At 42.8% G+C, this 17268-nt stretch overlaps 1 protein-coding gene across 1 annotated transcript in view; it reads right to left on the reverse strand.

The window, feature by feature from the left end:
- LOC118218728 (dedicator of cytokinesis protein 4-like) overlaps positions 1-17268 on the reverse strand; it is a 129217-nt gene that overhangs the window by 38348 nt on the left and 73601 nt on the right. Inside the window, exons 53-54 of the mRNA XM_035401366.1 lie at positions 14052-16950; positions 10669-10740 (exon numbers count right to left, since the gene is read on the reverse strand). Coding sequence (XP_035257257.1) covers positions 16936-16950 — 15 coding nt within the window. The 3' untranslated portion in view covers positions 10669-10740; positions 14052-16935. The remainder of the gene's footprint in view (positions 1-10668; positions 10741-14051; positions 16951-17268) is intronic.

Consider the following 17268-nt stretch of genomic DNA (forward strand, 5'->3'; position numbering starts at 1 on the left):
CTCCTCCTAGACTTTCTCCAACAAAACTAAGTACACAAGGAATATTTTATACCCAAAAATATACTTATGTTTACCCAAGTTAAGCATAAGCACACATACCTTCAGGGTGGAGTGTTAGAAATATATATAAGAAATACTGCTAGTCTAGTGCATCAGCAAAAACCTGGTTGGAGTGTGAGGGGAAAAAGTAAGATGATTATGTTTATCTGAAAAAAAAAATGTGTATGCAATTATGTAGTAATGAGGCTGCTCGTTTGGGATATTCATCAAACCTGAACTGCACATACTGTATGAATTCCTAGTTTAAAATATCCCCCTGGCACAAAAAATAAAATAAGTTGAGTTTGGGTAACATTTTTTTCACCAAAGTTAAGGATGAGCCTCAGCCTCAGTTTGGGGCTGATGTAATAGAAGCTCTAATTTCCCGCTGATTCATGGTCTGTTTTGTCTCCGGGTTCCTCTTAAAGGCAGCCAGTTTCCCTGCTCTTCCATACTTCATGCTGACAAGTACAAGCGCAGAAGCAGTGGAATAACTCTCCCGGCATTTTTCTTAGCTGACGGCACCTTACAGCCCAGCGACAGAATTTCAGTCTAATCAACTGCTGAGACGAACGCCAAGCTTTCCAAACGGGGCCCACCTCCAGCTCCGCGCAATTTAGCCCCCGGTGAAACTTTCATTCATCACAGAGGCTTGGGTTAGGGAGGTAAGCCTGGCGGGCCAGGCCCTGGGGAGGCCCTCACAAGGAGCACCACTGCCCTCCCGGTCGTGAGGCAGAGGCAGATGGCCTTCGGATGCCAAACACCAGGCTTTGTACTGAGGAGATGTTTTCAAAAGGAGGTCATAACTGAGCAACTCTGCATCCTCTTGTCATTCTTTTAGAATGCTTACAGTACATAAATAACACATCACGCTGCCTGCGTGTAAACTCATCATTTATAAACCCTGCTGCAGTGCCAAAGAAACACAATGGAAAATGGCAACTTGCAAATGACTTGCAAATTAAATAAAACACGCACCGCTGCGTCTAAGAATACATAAACTTGCCAGCGACGGATTCAGTGTGACAGGCGAGCGGCTCAGCTCCGATGGCTCTGATGAGCAAAAGCACCGCCGCCCCAAGCACTGATGCCGGTCTCTTCGGTTTACCAAATAACTACTCCAGCTATGAAAAACGTTTTATTGTGAAACTGGCCATTGGCACATTACTTGTGGAGAAATGCTTAACAGACTGTTCAGTCGAAGGCCGCGTACAGGAGGCATGTAGGTTATTTTAAAAAATGCCGGTAGTGTTAGAACAGCATATTAATGTTTAACTAAGATATAATGCACTGCGGTTCTATAAAAATAATGTTTTATTATTCTTTTGTTGTGCACCATCATCACTAGGGAATGTAATTTCAATGCCCATTGCTCACAACCCTAATCAGCCTTCAGATAGAAAACTGTTTGCAGCTCGGAAAAAATTGTTATGCTTATGCAACATATGAAATAAATCATGTTTTTTTTTTACAGCCTTCTCTGGAAACATGACAAGTACACAAAACATGAAAGGACAGATTTCTCTGTGTGTACATAAAAAAGCAGCTGGAGAATGATTTTCCTTACCGAAACGTCTAATAGAAATAAGGGAAAGTCTGTAAATATGCCAGTACTCAGTGGACCAAGCTACCCTTCCTCAACCATTTTCCTTCAACATGAATGTCAATTAAGCATGGGAATAGCAGCCGGCAGAAGACAAATATTACATTTGAAATTTAAATACGAGATAGGACTCCTTCCATGTGAAGCAGATGAGAAACAAGGCTCTGTGGTTCTAAAGCAATCCCTCATGATCAAACCGCCAATATAGATTCATTTCTCGTGCAGTTGAAAAGGATTGCTGCAGAATTTTGAATATTGATTAATGCACTCCCGCCAAACAAGACTTAAATATTTTATGGTCAAAACCTGTTCAGGTAATGAATACAAAACATATTAATGCTGGCTTGCAGATTGTCATGGGACGCTGGGGTCATATAAAATAATACAGCGAGAATCAAAGATTAAGAAGCAGCTTGCTTTTCTCACTGAGTGTAATCAAGACAAAAGCAACTGCAATAGAATACAGATATCTTCTGAAGAGGCCATGGTAGAGACGTAGTAGATAGATGTTTTCATGATGTATGCAAGCAACGATATAGAATCTTGGGCATTATGACAGTTGAGTATCTGAGCCAGTGTAACAGCACCTAACATGCAGATAAAAGGTAAGTGTCATTTATTCAGAGTTGCTGAAATACTTCTCTACACTGAAGACCAGGAGAACCAGTTTCTGCCCAGTCCTGGAATGCTACTCCTCACAAACTCTTTTCCAGCGTTAGAGAAGAACTACACCCCTACACTCGTTTACAACTATGGCAGGAGTACAAATGATATAATGAACGTCGTATTCACCTCTCAGATCAATGCTCACGGCCACCATTTTGGATGTGGGACAGTACTTTTATTTTTCTCATAGAAAAACACAAATATCTCATTAATGCAATAGCAGAGGGGAGTGGATATGTGGACAGCAGCAAATGAAGAGGAGGGCAAATGAGTATTTGGACACGGGGATGGACGGCTCGTCGATAAGTGGTTTCAGCAGGGAGACCCCACCTTCACTCTCTGAGGGTATTAAAGGAGCTCGGCAACAACAGATGGCAAATTGGGTTCAATTTTCTCCAAATTACACCAAAGTCCAGCAAAGCACAGATCAGAAGGAGCGACAGAGTGAGGATGGGCTGGGCTGGGCTGGGCTGGGCTGGGCTGGGCTGGGCTGGGCTGGGCTGGGCTGGGCTGGTGGTATAAAAGTGTTGGCCCAGTGATTTCAAACAGTGACCGGTGAGCACTTTTGGGCCGGGAGTCCCATTTCACCCCAGCAGAATCAGGTGGGGGGGGGCTGAGTAAAAAAAGCAGGCTTGGCAGAGCGAAAGCTTTCGGCCCCGTGGACAGAACAGCAGGCAAAAAGACAGAACGCAAGAAACCAGGTTATTTTTATACCTTTGGAGAGCAGGCTAAAGCCTCACACTGTGCTCCAGCATGGCTTTCCTCCTCTTATTTTACAGCCTGATGAAAACACGGCCTTGGAAAGCCATTCAGAAACATGGGACAGGGGATAACAGTGCCCCAGGAATGATTCACCTGGATGAGTCACCCGTGTGCGCGCCTGAAAACACCCCCCACAGAATACCTGTTCCTCACAGAGCCAGCGTGCTGTCCGTGTCCTGCACACGGGCAGGTAAAGGCAGCGGGGAGAGAGGCGTCCCTCTGGGCTCAGCAACGACTGAAAACACACACACTCAAACACACTCACTCACAAACACACTCACACGTTGACACACACGCACACTCACACAAACACACTCACACGTTGACACACACACACACACTCACACTCACTCACACACACGCTCTCAGACACACACACACACATACATGAAGACATGTGTAAACACACACACGCACATGTACGCTCTCACACACACATGCACGCATGCATACACATTTTCGCACACAAACAGACACACTAAGGCAATGCACACACACACACTAATGTATACACACAAACAGGCATGCATGTGTGCACACGTATGCACACACACCTCTTTTTCTCTATCACTGTAACATGCATTATGCATCCATCCGATTACACTACCTTTCATTGGGCAGAAGTTTTTATCCAAAGCCATACACTGTACAATAAGTGCATACCGCAGGTTACTGGAACAAATGCAAGCACAGGTCAGATAAAGTCCAATTCTCATCAAGGGGCAGCTAATCCATGACCATGACCATTAGGTCTAGTTCCCAGAATAGAGCTGGGGCTAATGGGGAGAGCGGCAGCATTTTCACGTTCTCTCTCCAACACACAGACAGCCTGTCAAACGCCCGCCCAAGTGTGAAATAAAAAAAGCACTAAAGTCTAGAGTCTCAGACATAAAACATTTGATTAAAAACGATTTCCTACCAAATGCACCAGAGTTACTGAGTGCCGTGACTGCATGGCACGCCAGTGCATTCTGTCTGATGGACCTCTCCCCCCCCCCGAACCCCCCCACCCCAAACACACTGTACTGACAAAGCACCGCATGAACACGAAACTACAGTGACCTAAGAAGCTGGTGAAATCCCGCGATATTTCCACAAACCTTTCTACTGTGTGTGCAGGCGCAAACGTAATGCCGGCGGGATCGTATTTGGGGAAAAGCAAAACGAAGAAGAGGCAGAATGAGCAGGAGAGTCTTAAATGTCCTCGTGCCTCACAAGAGACAAGTCAAATATTTCTGTTCAGTCAAACGCCATTTCATTAAAACACCCCCTTGCCTTGAATTTCCATTTTCTTGCCCATGCGAGCCCAACAGACAAACAACCTACGGAATTAAGCCCACAGGTACAATCAAATAAATGAAACAAAATGAATGGATTTCCATAAATTAGAGATTTTCAATAACATTACTTCAGCTTGCTACAAACACCATGGTGTGAAAAAAGAACCACAATTTAAAGGAATATCATTTTACAGCCAAGTAATTTATATTTACTTTTTTATGCTTTCAAGTGATGCACGTTTTGCCAAATAAATGTTTGTGTTTTTGCTTTTATTTGTAGGATATTTTAACTTGAGGTATTTCATCATCATTGTAAAATTATTTCTTGGGTCATTAATAAAAGATAAGAGTCCTTCTGCCATTATTTATTAGAAGACTCAAAGAATCGTCTATACTTATCACTCACATAGATACACACACACGCACTTGATTGAACACATGGTCTTGTCTTGCTTTCAGAAGTTTTCACTTTTTTTCTCCCTTTTAAAGATTGAATCCTTCAGATGTTGCGGAGCGAAAAGCTTTCTCTGGATGTTTCTATAGCAACAGGAGATGGTATGAAGCCGTTTTCCCGGTGCCCTATAATTACCGCTTCAGTCTACACTTGAAAAATCACATCACAGGACACACGGGGAAGCTCAAAGGTAAAGGATAAAGGCAATCTTATGTCCCAGAAAACTATTCCACACTTGAGTCTTTTCCAACGCAGTCATTTTTTTTTTTTTTTTTGTATTATACGGTCATTTCCCCAGGATTTCTCTTGAACTGCAGCACCATCATTGGGCCGAATTCACATACATTTCTTCCCAATTCAAAGTATACCCTCATCTGCCCCCCGCTTCAGTACTTCAATACAGCATTTACTTTTATTTGTGGAATTCGCCTGACTACACTGTCATTCCGCAAAGCTTTATTTAAGCCCCAATTCTAATCCTGTTTTATTTTTTTTTAAAATCGTTGCCATGTTTTTCCAATGCCGGGCCATATTGTCAGGTCCAGCCTTCGGCTGAAATGTTCTTTAATTATGTCAGTGCAGAGCCGCACAGGATTCCTCTGAAGCCACATCCAACTACGCATCACGAATAGTAATAACGCTATGAATTAATTTAGAAATATGCTCTCTTAACTTTCACAGCTAACATGTTGTATTCAAGTCTCCGTGAACTTCATTAACGGTTCTTCACAGCTTCAGAACCGCGCGACTGCCACTGCTGAGGTCATTATTTACGCGTTATTAAAAGTAAACTTCTGTGATGGTTTTGGACGTTAATTAGCAGATCGGCAGCGTGCGCCGTAAACAACAGATGCTAGATGGAGAAAGGCGGTGAAGCCGAGGTGTGATCACGGGCTCGAGCTCAGAATGAGGATACGCGCCGGTTACAGTAGCACGCGGCAGATCGCATTAACGTTTATGAGTGTCAACTCCAAGTGTGAAAATGCGACTGGGGGGAAGGGAAAAAAACAGGGCAGGTTGTCATTTTTTAAATTCATTTTTAAAAATGAATTAAATTGTTTTCCTGCATATCCTTATTGATGTCAAAAATCTCCAAGCAAGCACCATACAAAATGTGCAGACGGTATGAAGTGTGAATGTGAATTCCGATATTCATCCTAAAGCAAATCCTCAACAAGGCCTAACTTGCTCATATCCATCTAAATCACACCTGAAAGCAACGACCTGAGCACTGGCTTTGGCAGCAGACTATGAAAGTTGGAGAGCCTCAGGCAACATAAACAAAGTTAGAGCATGCCCTCAGAAAGCACTACGTCCTCTGACCCCCCCCCCCCCCCCCCCCTCCCCCCACAGCTGCCTCTAGTTCACAGCGATTTGCATTGTTATGAATCTTCACAGCCCCCGATTGGCTCTTAAATGCGGTGATGAGAAGGGGAATAAACACTGCCGCAGCACTGTGGGCTCCTAATTGGAGTCAGAGTAAGAAAGCCACAGCAAACCAAACGGAAACGCTGGTGCGTGCATGCATGACGAGTGGGGGGCGTGTCTGTCTGGACCCCTGATCCGTCTGCCTGTCTGTCCCAGAACAGCTGGGTGTCTGTCTGTCTGTCTGTCTCAGAAGAGCAGTATCTGTTTGGTCGCCTGTCTGTCTGTCATCGCCAACACCTCCAGGGGATTAAAGGGAGGTGAAATGTTCCCATGGCGGCAGTGGCGGGGATGCGCTGGAGTCACTACTTACTTTGTGCATTACAAAATTCATGTTACCATCATAATCAACAGGGTACAATGTAATGAAATGTAATCATAACAGATCATTAAAGAGGCTGAATTAATATATTAGTAAGCTGCAGACAAATTAGCACAGGTCAAAAGTTGTACTCTTAAACACCTGGTGGGCTTAAAAAAAAAAAAAAACCCTAGCCACTTTGCAAACAGAATTAATCCATAAAGTAGTTTTTAAACACACACGTCACATGCTTTAGCTGGCTAATTGCATCTTGTCTCAACAAAAATCTCATAAAGTACTCCGTATTAATGCTTCCCGCTTTCCATAACTGTAATATGGAGACCACCTGGGCGTGTTATGAAATGGAGGCAATGACCTCTTAATCTAACTGAAATTGGGAAACGACGGGAGCGGGGACAGGTAGATCAGTACCCCTGGGACTGTAACCACGGCGATGGTTTAACATCCTGTGATCTCATTTGATAGGAACCAATGGGCAGGTTAATGGGGTCTGAGACAGAGACTGCCGTCATTGTCGCAAGCAGCAAAGAGGGGGCTTTGCGCTCGCATTCAAATTTATGGAAACATTTTTTACTGCGATTGATTCTTTAAGAAAGCGCACTTCACATTTTTCTTGCCATGACAACTTATTTGCATTTTTATTCTAGCCATACTCCATCCAAAACTAATTTCCTTTGAAAATGATTTAATAAAAGGAATCGGACACTAATCAAGTCTATGTCCAATAAATATGCCAGGGGCGCAAGTCCCAAATAAGGTTAGCTGTCCATCAAAGAACTGGACGCTAGTTCATTTTGAACCATAAGTATGATGTGCTGAATATATTTTCCAAAAAAACATTTAAAGGCACATTGGAAACTAAATAAACATCAAATATCAAAATGAAATATGTTCATGGTTTGAAAAAAATCAAGCACAATATACACCCACAGTGTCACATTGAATATTTAATAATCTAATTATCACATGGAGGGATGGAGTGATGGAAAGGGAGGGAGGGCGGCAGTGTACCCCTGGTCTTGTACCCTAAAGGTTGTACTGTTCAGCAAGGTGCTTAACCAGCATTGCTTCAGAAAATATCCAGCTGTGTAAATGGATGCAGTGTAAATGCTGTGTAAAAGTTGTGCAAGTCACTCTGGATAAGAGCGTCCGCTAAACGGCTGTAATGTAATGTAATGGAGGGAGAGAGTTTGAGGAAGAGAGACGGTGCACTAACCAGTTTCTTCCCTGCACAGTTAGTTCATCCACCCACAGAGCTGCTCTCTTCTGACCCCATTAGCGGTGCGAGTGAAATAAATCACAATTTAAAATGAAACTTCTTAAATTTTTAAATGTCACAATTTATGTAGACTATAATACAGCATGTCCATGAAGGTCAAAAATGACTTGAAACAGCAGAGGGCTGACCAATCATTGCACAGCGCATATTCCAGCGTGTGACATTTACATTTACAATGTGCAGGCGATAACATGAAATTTTTTCACCCCCATCCACCCCACCTGCCTCCTCAGTGTCTGGAAAATTAACTGACTTGCGTTGTGTGGCGTTTCCCATTCCTCCCCACAATGCACCGTGCTTTCCTCTCAAAAGGATGCTTATCGCAGACAAAGCTTAGCACACTAAGGATAATGAAGCCCAACCGCGCCGGTGGTCTTCCATCGTCGCGTAAATCCCACAGACGCTCGCACAACGGGAAAAGCGGTGCAGAGCTCTCGAGCGCCGATGCCATGGCAACCCCCGAGAAGTGACGGAACGACCAACTGAAAACTCAGAAGAGCCGGACGGATCTACAGGCGAAACGCGGGACACCGAGACTCAAAACTATTCACTTCCGCGATTTTCGTTCCTCAAAAAAAGAGGCAGAAATTACAGGGCGTTTTAAAAAACCACTCATTGATTGACCAATAGACCTCGGATGCTTTTTTTTTCTTTAACAGAACACAATTAGAAACAAAGCATGCACACATTCCATTACAAAAATAAAAAAGCACAGGATTACTGAGCGTTTGTTTTTAATTCTCTAAAGTTAGATTTGGCTCATGTTGTAGCCTACAGTGTGAGTTTAGGGTCTTTGATTGAGCGCCTTGGTTAAGTTTATTGACAATTGCAGCCATAGTTGGAATATCAGCAGCCATTTTGTCCGGCGCTGTCCATGGTGCTGAATACGCTCTGACGTGGCACCAGAAGATCCATTAATTTTCCCACATACAATGGAAGATATTCCATACACTAAACACAAGTTTTTATTTTTATTTTTTTAACTGTGTCTTTTAAGCTCTGCTTCACACACAGAATGTGATTAGTAGGCAGTCCCATTGATAGTGTAATTAGCTTTAGCCGTAGTAAATCAGACAATTTTACACAGTCTGTGAACCAAGCAACACACCCTCACCAGGACGCAATCTGCGCTGCGAGTTTTATATATGCAAATCAGCCCCACTGTTTCTTCAAATCTGAGGGCCTTGAATTTTGCATTTTCTTGCTTGCTTTTTTGGTATCACTTCAAAGAAAGAATTCCTAGGTTACTGCTTTCCAAACGCCTCACTTATGGCAATAAAAGCAAGAAATGCAAGTTTGTGTATACTTTTCTCCATACCAGGAATCCCACTTTCCTCAAAAATAAATACATATTAAAGACCACACCATAATACCTTATTGACTGGAGAACAACATGTTTGCAAACATAAGAGGAAGAACAGATTGATTTTTCCTGATGAGCGGTTAATTGCAACACTAGAAGTCCTCCACAGCGACTAGCTGCCTGCCTGTTTAATTACACCTCGCGGCCATTCCTTCTACAGTTCTTCAAAGCCAGGGTCAGAGTTCTTATTTTGTGCCAGGTTATTGATCCAAGATCTTCCAATGAACAGCAGAAACCGTAAAACTCCAAAAAGGCCGATTCACCCCACACAGCGGGGGGGGGGGGGGGGGTCCTGTGGGGAACCCAGTGGGGTCATGACCACGGAAACCGAGGGGGCTCACGCTGCCCTTCTGAAAGCTCACCATCGCCCCCGAGCGCCATTTCCTTCTTCACGGTGTGAAGAAAGTCGGTCAGGCCCGCACAGGAAGACTCCGCTTTGCTTAATCCGCTCATGTTTATTCATGAGGTGCGTTTGCTCAGTTCCGCGCGGCGTTCTCAGCCTCGCCAAGGTCAATCAGGCAGCGCTAAGGTGATTATGGGCGCTCTTTATAATTCTCTCCCCCCCCACTGTAGCCGCGAGACACAGACACACCCCCCCTCCCGCGCGGTTTTCCGAAATGGGATTCGCTCGTCGAGCGGAACATCGAGCAGGTCGTCTTAAGAACCGGCGCCAAGGGATCATCAGCTCAGCCCGGCGGACTAATCCTGACCTTGTGATATTTTATTTACGTTGGGGGGGGGGGGGGGGGGGGGGTCAGACATGGCCAGGGGAACCAGACGCACTCCAAGAATGTGGGACAGGGGAGCAGGAGCCAAGTTTATGTACTCACTATAAGGACAGCACATTACCAGCACATTACCAACACAAACCACACATGGGCGGGGAGCCAAATCCATGAAACACACAACAATGCTGGAGTTCAAGCAGGAAATAATAATGAAACGATGTTGTCACTTCCCATGACATTCCCAGCACAGAAGGTCACAGGAATTCCCTCCGGTGCCAGAAGGCTTTCATATCGGAGTGAAATCTGCACACAACAACACTCAGTGCAAAGTTTCCCCTCAGGGTGCGTGCTCTTGAAAAACGCTCTCAAGGTAAAGAAGAACTCAGGCCTATTTCCCCAACCCCCAGCGTCCCAGAAGCTGTGTCTGGCACCATGTATTTCCTGCACGTTCGCGACTCTACTCACTTCCAAATGAACTGAGGATATACAAGTGATAGGACCAAAAACAACAGATAGTGGTTGTGCGCTCCAGATTGTGAGGGGGAAAAAACATACAATAAAATAATGAAGTAAGAAGTTAAATAAGAAAGTCATAATGAAATATGTATTACTTCCATCAAAAAGAACTGCAAGTAGAATAATTGTGAATTGCTGCTCAAACTTGTCCTTGCTCACACATTCATAGGTGATGCACTGTTACTCTATTTCCTACTACAGAGAAGCATCAGTAATGAATATTTAACTTACCCAACTCTCACAGATCTCAGCGCAGATCTCAAAGAACGAAATACATGGCTTCACTGTCATGAAGTCTTCCACCTGCAAACAGAAAACAAATGAAGCCCATTCATAAAAAGCAAAATAGGCTAATATTAAAAATAACCCATATTATTTAAAAATAATAATCCATTATAACTTCAAAAGGTTAATGCATCAAAAAAGCAACCTATACAACACTTAAATTGAATTGTCTGATTTTTTTTAAAATCAGCTCATCACAGACAGACACTCTTGCTGGTGATGTATTTGCAAACATAAGAACAATAAAAATGTATTGATAAAACACTTTTAAAATAGTATGTATAGTTTTAAGTACTTTAACAAAAAAAACCTCAGTACAGCAATGTTCAGGAATCCTTTCTCCAGTAACACACACCAGGGTGGTATTTTTTATTTTTTTATTTGAATGTTCCATGTGCTATAAATGAGAATGAGGGTCATTATTACTACAACGAATACTATATTGGACCATAAAACAAAGGGAATGTAATACCATTGTACACGTTTATAGATTATTTAGTGGCATCTTGAATCTACTGCTGTCACTTTGTAGTTGAGAAATAATGTCAGGGGCTACCTTTAATGTTAATGTTCCTGCCTCAATCTATGGTTCTGTAATTGGTTTCTTAATGCAGATACATTATTTGGTCTGTTGCAATGTCTAACAACATAGTTTGCGTTTGAAACCCTTTCGGCTCCAATAATGCTCCTTTCGCCCGAAGGATCCGCCCGTCGATTCACTAATAGGCACGTGTAATGAGCTGCGTCAACTCGTCTGCGATCTGCTACGTATTCCTCTCGTGAGAGCTCAAAGAGCACTTATTTAAAATGGCAAATTAGAACTTGAATTTTATTACCAGTTGAAATGCAATGCGTCTGCGTAAAATCTGTAAGTATTCATCGAGGAAAATTAACCTATTACTAAAAACGGATTAATCTACTTCTGCTCGAACCTGCAATCCCCCAAAAAACAGCCTCGAGTTCATTCCGGCACATTGCAGTGTAGTTTAAAAATTACTTCTGTTCAAGATCAAATCACTAGGCTCGACATTTGTCTCGTGCCGTCAACGTCGTGTCTTCAAATAAATGAATTCTGCACACGGATATTGTGGAAACTTCCTCGCAAAGCAAGAAGATAATATCGTGTACTCGAGGAAAATCCATTTTGACAATAGAGGCTTAACCATACGCGTAAACACGTATGTCTCCCGAAGTCAGAGACGGTCTGACATTTTTACAGCTATTTACAGCTGATGCAAACACTTGGAGACTAAACAGTTTTCTGAATATGAAACTGGAAAGGCTTTCGCATCCAGGAGCGTTTTATAGCAACGTGTTGTGGAGCTTCTCACTTATCACCTGCACCTTTATCCATTTTACTAAACTTAACGTTACCTGAAATGTTTCCACGTTTCTGTGCTGTTGTAGTGATTTGGAGAGCATATAGGGTCCCCGAAAAATATTTACGATAAAATATATATAACGCAATTTTACTATTATTATCTGAGCTAAACTTCTTTTAAATGTGACGAAGACTTGTATTACGGCTTGTTCGTTCGACAGGTGGTGCCCAATCGTCTACTATCGCGTTGCTTTTTTTCAGCTTCGCCCTCAGTTACCTGTTTCTAGGGGAGTGCTGCGCACCTGTTAAACGCGAACGATTAAATTAGTCACGCGCAAAAGTGAATACCAATTTAGTGATTTAATGGGGTTCAGGTGTGAAAACCGAAGGATGGGACGGTGTTGGGGGTCCTGTTTAAATAAAGGGGCTGTAATTCCTACACGGATTAGCCTATATGGGTGTAAATCCACTCAAATTTAAGATAACAATCTGCACTTTAACCTTTAATGTTAATAGTTTTACTTAAAATCCGATATGCTAGAATAAAGAGCCAGTACTACACAATTATAGATTTGCAAACACTTCACATGCGGTTAAAGTGCAGAGTCAAGACACAGGCCACGGCATCATCACTGATGAGACATTTGATGGCTTAGATATTTCTCCTGGGTGACACATTTCAAATAAAGGTAGTAATGAATAGACTCATTTAACCATATACAATTACTGGCATCACACATTTTTATTTATTTTTTTACTGTATCTGCCATATGTGACATTACATTCATGAATAATAAACATTGACTAAATACCTATTATTTTCTATTTTTACTTCTTCGAGAAAGCAGTTGTACTGGCTGCGCATACTCCTTGGAGGATATGATCGTACTTCTTTAAAACCGTGATGGACAGCCTAATAGCAGCGGTTATGGAGCACAGCTCAGGGAGCATGTCAGTCACTCGACTGTAGAGTTCTGAGTGCAGACAGCACCGAGTCACCTTCTATGCTGCATTTTATTCAGTGGCACATACTGACACACATTGAGGCCGTGTAGGATAATGGGTAAGGAGCTGGTCTTGCAACCATTAAAAAATTATGCTCGACACTTAACTGAATGTCTTTTTACGGGTTTTAACTGCCCATGTGCAGAATCCATATCTATTAATAGAGCAGTGACTGCAGGTCATTCTAAAGCAGAACCGAGCATATTCAATCTTACTCACTTATCTTCATGCCTGTTCCCTCCGGTCATGGATAATGGAGGAGAGAAGCAAGCGGAGTGAACCCCGATACCCGATCTCACACAGGACCGTCTGAGAGCCTGCCAATCAGGCCTCACCACATTGATAAAGCACGCATTTTTTGCTTAATATTTTTAATGGGAATACACAGGAATATACAGTGTGTTAATTAAAACTGGGTGAATGAGAAATCCATTTAAGAAAAAAAAAGTTCTTCTGAACCCAACCACAGATGCTTAGAATTATGGAATTGCAGTAATGACCATCAGTTTAATTAATAGGCTTTCCGGCAATGCTTCTAATTTAATTCTGAATAAAGTTCATGCTGGTTCATAACTGCAGCACGGAGAGGCACACTTTACTCACGGGAATGGAGATTTAGGAGAGTCCTATTGTTGTTTTTTTTTTGCCTCCAAATATGACTTTAAAAATGGCGGCGAGCAATGCAAACAGCCACCTGGCCTTTTCCACTTCAGGTACAGCAGCGCGATGTAGGAAATCAACTCCAGACAGAGTCCGTTTTTACCCAGCTATATAGGCACACTTACATCCTCGAATGTAATGTACACCCCCACTCCCCAATGAATGGACAGACTCAGTATAAAACACAGTTAAAAGCTGAATTCACTCAAAACAGCAAATTGAGGAATTGAATCGGTTTCCTTAAAGAACCGTAAATGCCTAGACTGAGGTGACCCTACTTACCAATGTAATTGTACATTTATGAAAGATGTCCTCTCTGTAGAAGGCTGGCGTTTGTACTCACACAAGGGGCTCCAGGTGATACTCAGGGGCTCAGAATCCATCTCCTTCCATCTGTTTGTTGTTTTCCCTTTATTCGCCCTGTTAAGTCAAGTGGGGAACTCGACTCTCCTTGCAGTGATGACAGCGAAACAAGACTGGCAGAGAATAGAGGGAAGCGCACAGCCGACCAGCTGTAAGGGAGATGATTAGCAGGCTCGACTCAGAGAGGCTATTTCTGCCCTCTGATCAGGACACTGAGGTCTTCCCTCCTGCTCTGTGCACAAAAGGTACCACAGGAACTTCGGAGAACGCAGGTGAGACACAACCTCAGGTCAAAGGTCGCGTACGCAAGCAGACTCAACTCTACAGAATGCTCACTCACCAAAGCAATCCTGCGGCTTCATTCGCCTCTCTCTCTCTTTCTATTTCTTCCACCTTTCTTCTTGCTGATTTTCACCAGCTTCCTTGCTGATTACCCTCTATCACTGTTCCCTATATCATATTAACCTCTATCTCTGTTCCCCTCCATTACTGTTCCTCATATCATATTAACCTCTATCCCTGTTCCCCTCTAGCCCAGTGTCCTGTTCCCCTCTATCACTGTTCCCTGTGTCTTTGTCTCATAATGCAATCAAATTAAATCAAACGATTTCTAACAAGACTTCCAGGCTTCACTTCACCCTGAATGGGAAAATACTGAACATTAATTTTATATTGATTATCTATAGCCAATTATCACACTTTCACATACTCCCTCAAATTAGATGGGTAATTACCTTCTTTCTTTGACCTTTACAGGGTATTATTATTCCAAATTAAAAGCATTCTTTCAAAGACAGTCTGTTTAATAAGATTATAGACACAGCATAAAAGACAGATCATATACCTCAAGTGCACTAAACTCACCTCATTTAAACTTGATCCAGAGTGGTGAAATGACTTCAACTGAAAGAATGTGATGCTTTCAAATATAATGACACTCAACATTCAACAAATGATGAACAAATAACCTTTTTAAAACAATTCTTAAATACTAAGAACCTAATGAAATGTGAATTTCTGCAAATTGTCATTTTTTGTCCTTTTATTAAACAGTGTCATTATTTCTACACTGACTAAAACATATAAATATTTAACATTTATTAGAATTTGTCCTTGCAACATTCAAAGCGGTAAATTGAATATGGCTACATTTTTGTTAAAAACACAATATTTACATTAATTGTAATTCACAAATATTTGGCATACTTACAAACAATCTCATAAAGTCATTTACAATTTCACAAGTACTGCTCTTCATGTAAATACTTTTATCAGAAATTCACAAAAGAATATAAAATAAAAACTAAACCAATACAAAAAATTGAAACAAAAAAGATAACAAGGTTTAAAATTAAGAAGAAGAAGAAAAAAACTCATCAGTGAGTTTAGCTAAAATGGTCCACAGAAAGAATGCAGACCAATATCTGTTGAAAATAACACTTTTATATAATGAGTTTTCAGCTTGCAGGCTGTAAACCAGGAGAGCCTTTACAGTGTATTCTCTCAGCAATATTTCATTTCAGACAACAAATAAAAACTGTGCGAATAATGCTCCAACTTTACAAATATGTAGCAGAATGCTGCCTTGCAGAAAATGCTGGCCAAAGCCCTATCAAACAGAATGTGTGAACTTGTAGAAATGCTAAAATGGAAAATAATGGAAGCCCTCTCACAGCAGGGCACACTGGCAGTCCACCATGGTAACATCTAAAAAGGTAACTGTATATCAAGAGTTCCATAAATGCCGTATTTGCAAATGATCGCACTGGTAAGAAAGCGACTGATCTGTCAGTGAGTCATTAGTCTCGTAAGCAGGCCTGTAAGGATCCGCTGTCGCAAGGCCTGTTTGTGCTCAGGCTCAGTAATAAAAAAAAAAAACAACAAAAAAAAACCCTTGTTGGTACTACAGTGCATGTTTTGCTTTGTACAGGCCTCATGCAGTCAAGTACTGAACACAGAACTGAGAAACACGTGTCACTGAGCACGCTCATCAGTCCAGTCATACTTCAGTAGAGCACATCCACTCGCTAGATTAGACGCTAAAGTTTCCGTTACATAAAAAGCATATGTGGTCCTTTGGCACGATAACTTGGAAAAAGCCCACAGATCTAATATAAGGAACAAACCTTCCAGGCGAGAAGTGTACTAGGTTATAAGACACACAGGACAGGTCTAGCACCCCTAACAGCCGTTTTGGAAAGTAAAGATTATTTCCAGTGAGCGGCAGGACTCGTTGCAAACGTTCACCAATAGAAATACGCTATTTTTAATATTTAAGGCAAAAAAAAAACCCTGTTATTTTATTTTCATTATATACATATATTAGGATTTTTGCATCTATTAAAAAATATGTAAGAACATATTAAGCTCATAGAACCTCTCTGTAAATCTATAAAGTGGCCCTGCCATTTCGTAAGTACTGAACGAAGTAGCAAACTGCATGCAGCCTGCAAAGACTACTTCACCGTTACGTGCGTCTCCATCTCCACTGTCCCTAAAGGGCCTGGGGGGGGGGGGGGGGTCACTGAACCCAAAAGTGCAAAATGTGCTGGAATGGCCAGCAGGGCAAGGGGCAGGGACAGGCCTACAGGTGTACTCCTGTACAGGCCTGGGATGAGGGTTAGGGGGCGGGGGTTTGGTGTTAGGGGCTGATTGTTTTTGGGGAGGGGGGTGTAGGGGGTACAGCCCTACAACTGCGACACCTTCCTGGGGAGGGGTCTTGGGTGGGGGCAAGCTGCTGATGGTTTTTTCGGGGGGTATCGGGGAGTACAGCCCTACAGCTGGGACACCTTCCTGGGGAGGGGGTTGGGGGGTTAGGGTTAGGGGCTGATGGTTGTTTCGGGTGGGGTGTATGGGGTACCGCCCTACAGCTGGGACACCTTCCTGGGGAGGGGGTTGGGGGGTTAGGGTTAGGGGCTGATGGTTTTTTCGGGGGGGGGGGGGGGTGTGTATGGGGTACAGCCCTACAGCTGGGACACCTTCCTGGGGAGGGCTCTTGGGCGGGGGAAGGGTTAGGGGCTGATGGTTTTTTCGGGGGGGGGTATGGGGTACAGCCCTACAGCTGGGACACCTTCCTGGGGAGGGCTCTTGGGCGGGGGAAGGGTTAGGGGCTGATGGTTTTTTCGGGGGGGTGTATGGGGTACAGCCCTACAGCTGGGACACCTTCCTGGGGAGGGGGTTGGGGGGTTAGGGTTAGG

Source organism: Anguilla anguilla, chromosome 19, assembly GCF_013347855.1.
Source record: "Anguilla anguilla isolate fAngAng1 chromosome 19, fAngAng1.pri, whole genome shotgun sequence".
NCBI lineage: Eukaryota > Metazoa > Chordata > Actinopteri > Anguilliformes > Anguillidae > Anguilla > Anguilla anguilla.